This window comes from Lutra lutra, chromosome 10 (assembly GCF_902655055.1).
Source record: "Lutra lutra chromosome 10, mLutLut1.2, whole genome shotgun sequence".
NCBI lineage: Eukaryota > Metazoa > Chordata > Mammalia > Carnivora > Mustelidae > Lutra > Lutra lutra.
In genome coordinates, this window is record NC_062287.1 from 106,764,110 (window position 1) to 106,776,503 (window position 12,394).

Genomic DNA, 12,394 nt, shown 5'->3' on the forward strand with positions numbered 1-12,394 from the left:
GGATCCTGCGAGGGGTCTGGCGCCCCAGGGGTTGGTGGGAGGACCCTGGGATTGGGAGAAATGGGGATAAATGGGTGACTGGACTCAGGACCTCTGGGTGGTAGAGATGCGCGGGAGTCCTAGGGATGTCAGGGAGCAGGAATCTCGGGGCTCTTGCTGGGATAAGACACTCTCCTGCCCAGGGAGAGGTCAGAGGGGATCAGAAGGGCTGGGGGAACCCTAAGGAGGTGTGTGGCCCAGGGGGCCAGCTGCTTGGCTCAAGGATCGCTGTGGGGCTATCGGGGTGACAGTCCCGGCTGTGTCCTCCCCCAGAGTGGCCCTGTCCAGATCATGGACCCTGAGGTGTCTTTGCTGCTGCGGTGCCCCCCAGGTGGGCTGCCAGAGGAGCAGGTACGGGCTGAGCTGAGCCCAGACCATGACCGCCGCCCACTGCCAGGAGGGGACGAGGCCATCGCTGCCATCTGGGAGAGCCGGCTACAGGCTCAGCCCTGGCTCTTTGACGCCCCCAAATTCCGTCTGCACTCTGCCATCTTGGCCCCCACTGGCTCACAGGGACCACAACTGCTCCTGCGCCTGGGCCTGACTTCCTACCGAGACTTCCTGGGCACTAACTGGGCTGGCTCGGCGGGGCGGCTGCAACAGCAGGGGGCCACTGACTGGGGTGACAAGCAAGCCTACCTGGCAGACCCGCTGGGGGTTGGCGCCATGCTGATCACAGCAGATGACTTCTTTGTCTTCCTGCGTCGCTCTCGGCAGGTGGCCGAGGCACCTGGGCTGGTGGATGTGCCTGGGGGGCACCCTGAGCCTCAGGTGAGATGCCAGGCTGGGTGCAAAGGCACAAAGACACAAAAGGCTTTGTTTTCCTCATCCCTTAAGGGGGGAGGGTGGCCTGGTGCTTATCTGGGTGGGAAACTAGGGGATGATGGGGGGTGAGGGGTGGGGAACAGAGGACTAGCTGGATCTCTGGTTGTCCATATAGAAATGTGGGCCTGGGTCAGGGGATCACCAAGACTCTTTCTCTGTGCATAGCCAGGCCCTAAGGGCCAGCAAATATGGGGGAGGCAGGGAGGGAAGAGATGGAGAACAGGGGCTGAGCCTGACCTCTCCCAGGCCGTGTGCCCTGGTGACAGTCCCCTGCACAAGAACCTCCCTGGGGAGCTGGTGGTGCATGAGCTCTTCTCCAGCGTCCTCCAGGAGATCTGTGACGAGGTGAGTGCGGGGTGGCCCAGACAGGTGGGCAAGAAGGGAGGGGGTAGAACATGCCAGAATTCCCCAGGGCTGGCAGGAGGGTCTGCAGGCATCTGGCCTTGGGGGAAGAGCTTGGCTTTGCAGTTAGGCACAAGTGGAGTGGAATTCTAGCCCTCGTATCTGTGTGCCTCAAGCTCCTCTTCTTTAAAATGGGAACGAGAGGGGCGCTTGGGTGGCTTAGTTGGTTAAGCCTCTGCCTTTGGCTCAGGTCATGATCCCAGGGTTCTGGGATCGAGCCCTGTGTTGGGCTCCCTGTCCAGTGGGGAATCTGCTTCTCCCTCTGTCCCTCTGCCATTCTTGTGCTCTCACTCTCTCTCAAGTAAATAAAACCTTAAAAAATTTTAAAAAACGGAAAAAAAAGGAACAATGACAAATGTCTTGCTTACTCCACTCCCCCACCCCACCCCACCCCTGCGCCGTGTGTTGAAAAGAGGAGTTAATGAGAGTCCCAGTTACTCCTGACTTTCCTTGGGTGACCCTGGGCAAACTGTTTAGTTTCTTGAGTTCTCCTTTCCCATCTGTAATATGAACTTGCCTAAGATCTGACATTTTGTGATTCTGGGCACTTGAACTACTAACTATAAAATGCTGTACAAGGATAATGTTCTTCATCGAGATGGGCAGGGATGTGGGCAGTGGGCACTGACCGGTGGACGACCTATCCCAGGTGAACGTGCCACTGTCCGCTCTGAGTCGGCCACTGCTGTTGGGTATCGCCCGCAATGAGACCAGCGCCGGCCGTGCCAGTGCTGAGTTCTACGTCCAGTGAGTGGACTCTGGGGTACAGGGTTCTGGGGTAGGTGGGTGGTCCAGGGGAATGGCTGAGGCAGCTGGGGTTTCCCAGGGACCCTGCAGGGACTGGACACTCCCCAGCCACTCTCCTGTCCTTTTCCAGGTGCAGCCTGACTTCTGAGCAGGTGAAGAAGTACTACATGGGTGGGGGAGCTGAGGCCCACGAGTCTACGGGGATCATCTTTGTGGAGACACAGGTGTGAAATGGCAAAGTGTGTCCTGCTTGGACAAAGAGCTGGTGTTGGGCTTGGCACAGGCCAGGTGATACATGTCTGTCTCCCCGGGGCTGGGTCAGATGGGGCTGCGAAATCTCAGCCACAAGGCCTCTTTGGGGATGCCCTCAGTCCAAGAGAGGGCCAGGAACCTCTTCAGCCTCCTTAACATGTCTCCCTAGAGACGGTGAAGTGCAGAGGGTTCTGAGGCTTAGGAACGCTGGGGCACAGCTCCTGCAAGAGACCTGAGGGCTGGATGTTGGGGGTCTTACTCTCTCCCCACAGAGGGTACAGAGGTTGCAGGAGACCAAACTGTGGACTGAGCTCTGCCCGTCGGCTAAAGGTGCCATCTTCCTCTACAACCAAGTCCAGGGAAGTCCCACCTGAGTCGCCCAAGGGTCCTCAACCCTAGCACGACTTGGAAGACAATAAAGGGCTTTATTCTTGGATTCCATTGGCATCTGCTGTTTCTGTGAGACAGAGATGGACCGCTGGGAGAGACCTGGGTGGCTGTGAGGCAGGAGGAGCGTTGGGAAACAACAAAAACCCAGCCTCCGTTCTCCCTCTGCAAACTAGAATGAGGACGAAGCCCCCTTGCCAGGCCGTGGTGAGGGTCCGGGCCTCCTATGGGGTGGAAGCTGCTTTACGAAAGCTGTCTTGCTGCAGAGCAGAGTAACAGCCATATTCCCGCGACAGAGCAACGGAAGAGGGGTCGAAGGCCTCAGCGAGGGCAGGCAACGTCCCTCCCGCTTCGCCAACGGGCGCCCGTTGTCTTTCCGCAGGTCCGCGGGCCTCGACCTCGTTGGGTGGACCCGAGGCGCCAAAAGCCAATGGGTGTGCGGGGTGTGGCCTTTGACGTACGTCCGGACCTTCGGGTTCTGTGGGCGGGGCATAGGTGTCTAAGCCAATGAGAATGCGGGGGCGGGGTCCGCATAGGGGCAGGAATAGGAGGCCGCGGAATCTGTGAGCGCTACGGGGGCGGGGCGGGCCCCTCCTTCACCCGCCCACCCCAAGGCTCCCAGGGTGGGGAGGGGGTCCCCGGCGTCCGGGACAGCTGGTCCCGGACACCGAGGCCAGTGTGGGGACGGGCTCCGGACGCCCCGGTCAGAGGCAGGGGCAGGTCCAGGACACCGGGGTCTGGTCCTGAGGAAAGGAGGCCCCGCCGCCCCTGGGTTCCCCGAGGCAGCTTCAGTTTGCCTTCGCAAGTAAAAGGGGCCAGGCCCTTCCCTTTGGCCCCGGAGTGCTTGAAGTGTCGCATCCTGGTCCCGATGCACTCTTCTTTGTGGCCTCCTTTCACCAGCCGCCGGCCTGTCGCCATGCTGTCCCTGTGCCTGTGCCGGTCGTGGCACCGCAGCCCTGCCACCCGGCTCTTCTCAGCGGCCTCCGGGCAGCGGTGAGTCGGGGGCAGGGGGCAGGCCCCCATCATTCAGTGGGTTTTCGTTGAGGAGGGCCTGCCCAGCTCCAGGCCTGGACCTAGGCACTATGATGGTTGTGATCTCTGTACTCTGTGTCAGGTGCCTTACAGGCTAGTTTCAGGTAACCCTCACCTTCACGACTGAGGACACGAGATCAAAGATTAAGGGATGACCCCAAGTCATATAGCGAGTTAAGTGGAAGAAGTAGAGTTTGAGTCCAAGCCAAACTCAGTGCTCTTTTCGTGACTGCAGTGGTGGTCAAGCACCACTGTGCAACTCGGTGGGCGGGGGTGGGGTGGGGTGGGGGTGTGGCTTAAAATATGCAGATTCCCGGGCCTGGTTCTGGAGAGTCTGATGCTCAGGAATGAAGTGGGGCTCAGGAATCTGGTTTTGGGGTTTTTTGCTTTTGCTTTTGTTTTTTAAACAAGCTTTCTGGGTGTTTACGCAAGGGGTCTGAGGGCTATGCACTGAGATGTTCTGATCTGCACCATACCTGAAATGCTCAAAAAGGGAGGGATGATTTGCAGGTGGAGCTCCCTTGGCTTCAGCTTCCTTACATCCTGGTTCCTTCCTTCCTTTCTTTTTCTATTTTTTCTATTTCTATTTTTCTTTTCCTTCCTTCTTTCCTTCCTTTCTCCTCTTTCTTTCTTCCGTCCTTCCTTCTTTTTCTTTCTTTTCCTGTTTGTCTTTCTTTCTCTTTCTTCCTTTTTCTTTCTCTCTCTCTTTCCTTCCTTCTTCCTCTTTCTTTCTTTTTTTTTTAACCTCCTGGTTTCTGAGTTGAGGAGTGCGGTGGGGGGGGTGCTGGGAGGGGGAAGGAAGGAATATCCTCTGTGTTTCTACAGCCCCTGCAGTTTCTGGCCTATCTCCACAGGTCTGGCCCTAGGAACTACTATGAACTGTTAGGGGTGCATCCTGGTGCCAGCACTGAAGAAGTTAAACGAGCTTTCTTCTCCAAGTCCAAAGAGGTACCAGTGGTCCTAGGTGGGGAGGAGGGACAGTCAGTCTGAGCTGGATAAGGTACATTTCAGATTCCCAGGAGAGGAGTTGAGTGGCTCAGTCTGGATGGTGCCACATCCCTCAGCATGCAGAGAGTGGGAGTTGCCCCCAGGGCAGAGGTCTGGCCAGTTGGGAGGAAAGGTTGGGGGCAGGTGACAAGGATTCTGTGTGATGGGCTGGATGTGGTTCTTTTGAACTGCCTGCTCTTGAGAAAGCCTGAACCAGGGCATATAGTGAGAGCCAGGCAGCAGGTGGGGAGGGCTTGAACAGGGGCGGGGACAGGAGTCTGTGCTTCCTGACTCTCTGGCCTTCTAGAAGGGTGGGCAGCCCTGAGAGGGAGGATTACTGGCCAAGCAGGGCCTCTGGGGATGGTTTGAGCCTTTGAGGGTGGGCATTACTGGGCTGGGTTCTGTGAAGGGACATGGAAAGAGAGCTGACGGGAGTCCTGTCCCACCTCAGCTGCACCCCGACCGGGACCCTGGGAATCCAGCCCTGCATAGCCGCTTTGTGGAGCTCAGCGAAGCATATCAAGTGCTCAGCCGAGAGCAGAGCCGCCGAAGCTACGATCACCAGCTGTCCTCCGCAAGTCCTCCAAAGCCTCCAGCAACCGCGGCCCATGCCAGGTCTGCTCATCAGGCACACAAGTATCAGGCACACAGGTACAGTTGTCCTGCCCCTTGCTTGCCCCACTACCCCCAAGTCCCCTAGGGAGCCTCATCCCACACTTCCTTTCTCCTCCCTCCCAGCGGCTCCTGGGAACCCCCCAATGCCCAGTATTGGGCCCAGTTTCCTGGTGTGAGGCCTCAGGGACCAGAGTCGAGGAAGCAGCAGCACAAACAGAACCAGCGGGTTCTAGGGTACTGCCTCCTGATCATGCTGGCGGGCATGGGCCTGCACTATGTCGCCTTCAGGTGCCTCCCTGCCTTCCCCCTGGGCAGAGGGCGGAGGATGGGGGGAGCCCAGTGTGGTCTGTCATACATCCACACCGCCTTTGGGGCCTGCACTTTTGTGTCTCTCCAGCTAAGAATGACGCGAAGTAGGTCTCCTGAGCATCATCTTCTGGGCAAAGGCAGCTCTGCTTCCACTAAAGGCTAATGTCATTTTCAATTTTTTTGGCATTTGAAGGTAATTCTTTGGTGCTGCTGCCAGGGCGTGCTGGAGTCAAGCAAGATCACGCACAAGAAGGAAATATGTTGTAACTGGGCCTCACTGGCAACTGTCCTCACTTGTTGGGCAATTGGCTGTCTCCCTGCCACTCTTTTATGCATGCCGTGGGTACCGAGGTTCTACAACAAAGATATCTAAGGGCTGATGCCCACAGTCAGCAGCCTGCCTAGCTCAGTGGCAGAGTGACATGTACACTCTTTCTAGTCTCCTGCGAGGAGGAACACCCTGATGTTCAGAGCTGTGGTCACCCCCTTCAACGGGGCAGCCAGGGACCTGGGTCACCAGTGGACCCTGGATAACCCGCGGCCCTTCTGGGCCCCTCTCCCCACCTAGCACAGGCAGTTGGCCTGAGGTCCTCATGAATGAGGAGACCCTACAGCGGCCTGGATGGCGTGGGAGTGGATTTGGGGGGTCGCAGGGATTGGGGTTAATTGTAACCCCCTTTCAGGAAGCTGGAGCAGATACACCGGAGCTTCATGGATGAAAAGGACCGGGTCATCACAGCCATCTACAATGACACACGGGCGCGGGCCAGGTCTGTCCCAGTCCATCCTGCCCTCTCCCTTCACTGTCATGGCACCACCCTCTGGGATGCTCTGTCCTGACCACCCAGGTGCTCTCCCCTGCAGGGCCAACAGAGCCAGGCTCCAGGAGAAACTGCAGGGGCAGCAGCTGCAGCCCCCACCTGGAGGCCCAGGGATCTCGCCTCCCGACACAGGCACCCGGCAGTGAGCGGCTCATTTGGACGCGGGCTGCCGGTTGTTCCCTCCTTGCTACCCCGCGGGACTTGCCACCCCTCGAAACGCGGGCAATAAAGTGCTTCTCAGAGCTCGAGTCCTGCTCCTTGCTTCAGGCCCAGCGGCCCCCTCCCGGGGCCTCGCGGGGAGAACCGCACCCCGCCCTCCGGGTCCTGGCGGCGGCGACCCGGGAGCCCGGCCTCCTGGGCGGCGCGTCCCCTTTCCCCTGCTGCGGCAGGAGGGGTGTGTGGAGGGGGCGGGTCCCCGCGGCGGCCTCACCCCCCCTCCCCCGCCCCGCCCCCGCCCCGCGGCCCGGTGGGGAGCGCGTGTCTGGGTCACATGAGCCGCCCGCCCGCCAGCCCGGGCCCGGCCCCCCGCCGCCCCCGCCGCCCCCGCCGTCCCCGCCGCCGCCGCCCGCCGCCACCGGCCGCCCGCCCGCCCGGCTCCTCCGGCCGCCGCCGCGGCGCTGCGCTGCGCTGCCTGCGCTCAGGGCTCGGGAGGGGGCCGCGGAGGAGCGGTCCCCCGCGCCCGGCCCCCGCCCGGCGCGCCCGGGCCCGCGCCATGGGGCTCTGGCTGCCGCCGCCCCCAGCGCCACCGGGCTAGGGCGATGCGGGCGCCCCCGGCGCGCGGCCCCCGCGGGCACCATGAGTCCTCTGCTCCGCCGCCTGCTGCTCGCTGCGCTCCTGCAGCTGGCCCCCGCCCAGGTACGTGCGTCCCCAACATCCCAACCGCCCTCCATGCCCTCTCTCAAGGTTGGCGGAAATGGGGAGACGCGGAGAGGCTTCTGCCTCGGGGATCCGCGGGGTCGGGCTGCGGACCGGGGCGTGGCGGGGATCCGTTCAGGGCATCCCCCCGGGAAGAGTCCCTCCCCGCAGGCCCGCCGGCCCGCGGGCCCGCCAACCCAGCCCCGGGCCACTCCCCTGCCCCACCCCGTCCTCTGAGCTCGGCCGGGGGCGGAGCCGCTCAGTGCCCGTAGGACTTGGTTTGGTGCCCACTGTGCCCCCTCCGGACCTGCCGCCTCCGAATCAGCGGGGCCGCCAGTCTTGGAGATTGGATGCCACCGCTGCTGCCGCCACCACTGTCGTAACCTGGCTGGGGAGGGTCTCAGGTGGCCAGGAGAGGACAGGTTAAGCTGGAGTGACCCCAGGAGCAGAGCATCCTGGAAAAATGTCACAGAGCAGTTGAAGCCTTTTGATGGCAAGGGCAGAGCCCTGGGGACAGCCACAAGGCCAGCCCTTCCTTGAGTGCACCTTGGGTCCAGGTCCCTTCTCTCCTACAGGGCCCTGTGTCCCAGCCTGATGCCCTCAGCCACCAGAAGAAAGGTAATAGAAACAGTAACCCTGGGGCGCCTGGGTGGCTCAGTGGGTTAAAGCCTCTGCCTTCTGCTCAGGTCGTGATCCCAGGGTCCTGGGATTGAGCCCCACATCAGGCTGTCTGCTTAGCGGGAAGCCTGCTTCCTCCTCTCTCTCTCTTTCTCTCTGCCTGCCTCTTTGCCTACTTAGGATCTCTGTCTGTCAAATAAATAAAATCTTACTAAAGAAAGAAGGAAAGAAACAGTAACTCCTGCACTGAGGAGGTCTGTCCATCACGTTGTGTGATCCCAGCCACTCTCCAAGACACAAACTCTTCTTCTGCCCATAAGAGGAAGTGGAAGCAGTGGGGTTCCTGGGTTCCTGGGCAGGGGAAGGCAGGTTGTGAGGGCAGAGAGAGGGCCAGTGGAGGGGAGCTTTGACACAGGAATTAGGGAGAACAGCTGCTGGGGGTGGGGGAGAGACAGGAACCAGGGAGGAGCTGCAGGAACCCCAGTGGGGTCTTAACCCTTTCGCATCTGCCCCCAGTGGTGTCCTGGATAGATGTGTATACCCGTGCCACCTGCCAGCCTCGGGAGGTGGTGGTGCCCCTGACCGTGGAGCTCATGGGCACCGTGGCCAAGCAACTGGTGCCCAGCTGTGTGACCGTGCAGCGCTGCGGCGGCTGCTGCCCTGACGACGGCCTGGAGTGCGTGCCCATTGGGCAGCACCAAGTCCGAATGCAGGTGCTGGGGCCAGTGCAGTATGCCCAGCAGGGGTGGAGTCTGGTGCTGGGGGTGGTGGCGTGACAGTGGGGGGGGGGCGGGGTTGGTACAGGGGGTGGGGGGTAATGGCCAGAGCCGCGGCTGGTGGGCGAGCTCTTCTCCCTCCAGCCCGTGGAGCAGTCCCTTCCCCTGTCTCTCTCTCTCATTGTATCTCACACTGTCTCTCCTCCATCTCTGGAACACAGATCCTCATGATCCGTTACCCGAGCAGTCAGCTGGGCGAGATGTCCCTGGAAGAACACAGCCAATGTGAATGCAGGTGCCAGCCAGGCCCCTCTTCTGAGCTCAGAGACCAGGTTCCCGGGGCTGGGGGGGGGTGTGGTGGCGCACATGGTGGTACTCCACAGTGGGGACCAGATTGCCAGGACTCAGACTGGGGTAGGCCTGGGATCTGGGGTAAAAGAGTAGGAGGCTTGGCTTTTCTGATCCTCTTTCTCCTCCTCGTCGCTGTCTGTCCTTCTTACTTTTCAGACCAAAAAAGAGAGAGAGTGCTCTGAAGCCAGACAGGTGAGTCTCTTGGGCTCTCACTGGGTGGGGAGCCCAGGCCCAGCAGCCAGGATGAAATGTGTGGATGGGTGGGGGTGTGAGTGTGTCAGGAAGCTGCAGTCCTGTCCCTTCTTTCTCCTCCCACTGTGTCCCCCCCCACCCCCTTTCCCTCTGCTCCCCGAGTCTGTGCGCTCTGGCCCAGCGCCAGCTCCTGGGAAGACTTTTCTTGCCCACCCCAGACACATTGCTTCTCCTCCTAGGGCTTCCACTCCCCACCACCGCCCCCAGCCCCGCTCCATTCCGGGCTGGGACTCTGCCCCCGGAGCACCCTCCCCAGCTGACATCACCCATCCCACTCCAGCCCCAGGCCCCACTGCCCACGCTGCACCCAGCGCCGCCAGCGCCCTGACCCCAGGACCTGCCGCTGTCGCTGCAGACGCCGCAGCTTCCTCCGTTGCCAAGGGCGGGGCCTAGAGCTCAACCCAGACACCTGCAGGTGAGGAGCTGTGGGTGGCATCTGTTTGGGAAGGCTACGGGGCCCCGGGAGCGGGAAGGGGCCCAGAGAACGGGAAGCTGCTGAATGTGCCGAACAAACATTTACCGAGCATCCGCGGGCACCGTGATCAGTGTAAACAGAGTTCACGTTCTCATGGGGGAGGCGGACTTGAGGATATGTGAGGCCAGCAGAGGTCAAGGGTTGAGGTCAGGGCGCACCCGACATGGTCTCCCAGAGGTCAGAGAGGCCCCGAAGGTAACCCCGGCCTGCAGTCAAGATGAGAGAGATGGCTCTCCTCTTGGTGAAGCTCTGGGCCCTCCTAAAAGCCTCCGCGGGAGACATTTGTCCCACCTTTGGGTCTCTGTGAGGGCCAAGGGACACTGTGGAATCCTTGTCCACCCTTGTCTGAGGTGCTTCTCAGCCACTCCTCCCTTCCACAGCGAGGCCATGGGGTGGCATCACGTGGGCAGGTCAGTTGGGGCTCCCCAGGAGTGGTAGAGAATGGGGTTCACAGAAGGTAACAAAGGGGTGAATGTAGAGAAGCAGGGGCCGAGCCATGCCTGCGTGAACAGACCCCTTCCTCCCTCCCTCAGGTGCCGAAAGCTGCGAAGGTGACACGTTGCTTTTCAGACTCAGCCACTTGCCCTCACTGGCCACCCCCCCCCCCCAAGAGGGGGACAAGAGGGCAGTATGTTGAGAAGAGCCCAGTCGCAAGATCTCCATGTGGGCAGAAGCTGCTCCAGGCCCTGGGCCTCTCAGAGGACTTCCCAGCTGTCCCAGGTCTCTCCAAGGCTGCCATCCAACAGGGTGGACAGCTGGACAAGGAGAGGTGCAGGCAGCACCAGGGGTCCCGGACTAACTCGAGAGAGAAGGGGTCCCGTCTCAGTGTGCGACCACCATGTATGAGTGAGCATCTTACAGCTGGCTCCATCCCCTCCCTAAGAAGACACCGATCCTCCGCACATACTGGGAATTGGGCTTTGGTGTGAGAACTGTGACCCCCAAGCCTGATAAAAGAGATGGAAGGAGCTATCCCTGCCTGTGTCCCTGTTTGTCACTGTCCTGGCTGGGGGAATTCAGGCATTCTGCGTCACACTGCCTCCTGGAGCCAGAGCTGGTCTGACTCCCTTATGTGATGGAGGAAGCGAGGCCTGAGGTCCCCCACCAGGTCACAGAGCCGGAAATGTGTATTCTTTGTAGTCTCTTGTCCCATCCGGGCCCTGTCCCTCCTGCTCAACACAGAGGCTCCTTTCTGGAAGGAGACGGCCTGCTGTGGCCCGTGAGCTTGATGTGGAACCCAGATCTGAGGAATGATCTCGGTTGTCACTGTCCCCTCTCTGAGCCTAAGCTTCCACATGTGCACTTGGAGGGAATGGATGAGCGCTCTGGCCCCCATTCTTGGGCTCCAGGAAAGTCTGAGTATGTCTTCCCTTGAGAGAAAAACCCATCCTCTCTGCTGGGCAGCACTCTGTATGTAACCTACTTCCTCTAGCTTAACTCTAAAGCCACGCACTGCCCTGTCCCCACCTCCCTGAAAGGGAAGTACCAAAGGGCTGTGGCTGGTGGGCTCGGTTTGGGAGATAGGTCCCCTCACCCCAACCACATGGTTTTCTCCACCTTCACCTCCCTTCCCCTTGGGCTCCCCTCACCAGCCCCTGCTTGGGACTCTCCTGACTTTTGTCTGACCCAGCCTAAACTCAGTGCCCAGCCCTCTTCCTGCAGCCTCCAGTGTCCCTGGGGTGGAGCTCGGGGTGGGGGTGGTGGTGGTGCGGGGAACCAAAGGCCAACCTTGGGGACCCAGTGCTTTGCCTTGCTGAGAGAGGACATTCAGGGGCAGAGGTTAATCCTAAGTGGTTACCCTAATGGAGAGATTCTCTGAGGTGTGAGATTGGAGGGCATGGTAGTGATCTTGTTGGGCCCAAGGCAGGAGTGGGGTTCAACCAGAAGAGACAATTCCTGTGACTACCAATTTCAAATCATTTTTCTCAGCTATGCTGTCACTGAAAATGCCATAGCTCAACGGAAGTGAGACAGATGAGGGCTGGGGACCCAAGAGCAGCTCCCTCCCAGCCCACTCAGTGCTGGACACACACAGTGCTTCGTATGTGCCCCCTCCCTTAGTCCTCAATTCTAAGGTTGGCGCCGCTGATTAGCTTCCTTTTTTAATTGATGAACAGGATCAGAGAGGCTGATCGACCCGGGGTGTGACCTCCAGCTAGAGTCTCTAACGCTCAGTTTAGGTTTCATTGCCTCCCAACTACAAGTTCATTACTTCAACTGAGAGATGTTGACCGCGCACTGCTGGGTGCTGGGGCACCTGAAAATACCAGTCTGGTTGGGGGAACAGGCCCAACCAGACCACTGCCATTGTGACTCCGGTCAGTGCGTGGCAGACAGAGGCAGGCCTAGAGGCCAGCGCGGAGCAAAGGGAGAGCATTAGCCGCGGGCCAGGGCCTGGTGGATCCCCTCATGGCTGCAATCCCACAGTGGCCCTGTCAGGTGGATGCTGCCAAGCCCGTGGTACGGAGACTCCAGATCCTACCAGGCCCAAGAACTCGCTCAAGGTCACATTGCCAGTCAATGAACGGCAGATCCCAAATTCAAACCCAAGTCTGAACCCCAGGCTCTTTCCACTGCAACGAACTGGAGATTGGGGATCACGAAGAGGCCCAGGGACAAACCAGAACGCTTGGGAGAACCTGGGGATGAAATAAAATGGCGTCTCAAGACCCCCTCCGGGAAGCCCCCACCGCCTGACCTCAATTTCACCT

At 60.1% G+C, this 12,394-nt stretch overlaps 2 protein-coding genes across 9 annotated transcripts; both read left to right on the forward strand.

The window, feature by feature from the left end:
• The first annotated feature begins 36 nt into the window (after positions 1 to 36).
• On the forward strand, positions 37 to 2,701 carry NUDT22 (nudix hydrolase 22). Of its 2 annotated transcripts, XM_047747297.1 has the most exons (5): positions 37 to 810; positions 1,111 to 1,209; positions 1,916 to 2,013; positions 2,144 to 2,237; positions 2,538 to 2,701. In XM_047747297.1, the coding sequence occupies exons 1-5, from the start codon at positions 331 to 333 to the stop codon at positions 2,637 to 2,639; spliced, it is 873 nt and encodes a 290-aa protein (XP_047603253.1). In that variant the 5' UTR covers positions 37 to 330; the 3' UTR covers positions 2,640 to 2,701. The 2 variants fall into 2 exon arrangements, with proteins under 2 accessions (XP_047603253.1, XP_047603254.1); XM_047747298.1 differs by lacking the exon at positions 1,111 to 1,209.
• Positions 2,177 to 10,655, forward strand: LOC125110238 (dnaJ homolog subfamily C member 4-like). Of its 7 annotated transcripts, none has more exons than XM_047747291.1 (14): positions 2,177 to 2,237; positions 3,035 to 3,109; positions 3,553 to 3,645; positions 4,539 to 4,632; positions 5,123 to 5,322; positions 5,410 to 5,574; positions 6,283 to 6,365; positions 6,460 to 7,271; positions 7,847 to 7,889; positions 8,406 to 8,602; positions 8,827 to 8,900; positions 9,113 to 9,148; positions 9,388 to 9,623; positions 10,217 to 10,655. In XM_047747291.1, exons 3-13 carry the CDS (start codon positions 3,569 to 3,571, stop codon positions 9,599 to 9,601), a joined length of 1,995 nt encoding a protein of 664 aa, XP_047603247.1. In that variant the 5' UTR covers positions 2,177 to 2,237; positions 3,035 to 3,109; positions 3,553 to 3,568; the 3' UTR covers positions 9,602 to 9,623; positions 10,217 to 10,655. The 7 variants fall into 7 exon arrangements, with proteins under 7 accessions (XP_047603247.1, XP_047603243.1, XP_047603245.1 ...); XM_047747287.1 differs by lacking the exons at positions 2,177 to 2,237; positions 3,035 to 3,109 and adding exons at positions 2,815 to 2,859; positions 2,949 to 3,034; XM_047747289.1 differs by lacking the exons at positions 2,177 to 2,237; positions 3,035 to 3,109 and adding exons at positions 2,815 to 2,859; positions 2,949 to 3,034 and having other exon boundaries at positions 9,489 to 9,623.
• Positions 10,656 to 12,394: the final 1,739 nt, after the last annotated feature.

Bases quoted from the DNA above. Each gene is read 5' to 3' on its own strand.
- NUDT22 (XM_047747297.1), top strand. From the start codon at position 331: ATGGACCCTGAGGTGTCTTTGCTGCTGCGGTGCCCCCCAGGTGGGCTG. The intron at 2,014-2,143 runs GTGAGTGGACTC...GTCCTTTTCCAG, and splicing joins AGTGCTGAGTTCTACGTCCA to GTGCAGCCTGACTTCTGAGC. The intron at 2,238-2,537 runs GTGTGAAATGGC...CTCTCCCCACAG, and splicing joins TCATCTTTGTGGAGACACAG to AGGGTACAGAGGTTGCAGGA.
- LOC125110238 (XM_047747287.1), top strand. From the start codon at position 2,830: ATGAGGACGAAGCCCCCTTGCCAGGCCGTG. The intron at 5,575-6,282 runs GTGCCTCCCTGC...CCTTTCAGGAAG, and splicing joins CTGCACTATGTCGCCTTCAG to CTGGAGCAGATACACCGGAG. The intron at 7,890-8,405 runs GTAATAGAAACA...ATCTGCCCCCAG, and splicing joins CCTCAGCCACCAGAAGAAAG to TGGTGTCCTGGATAGATGTG.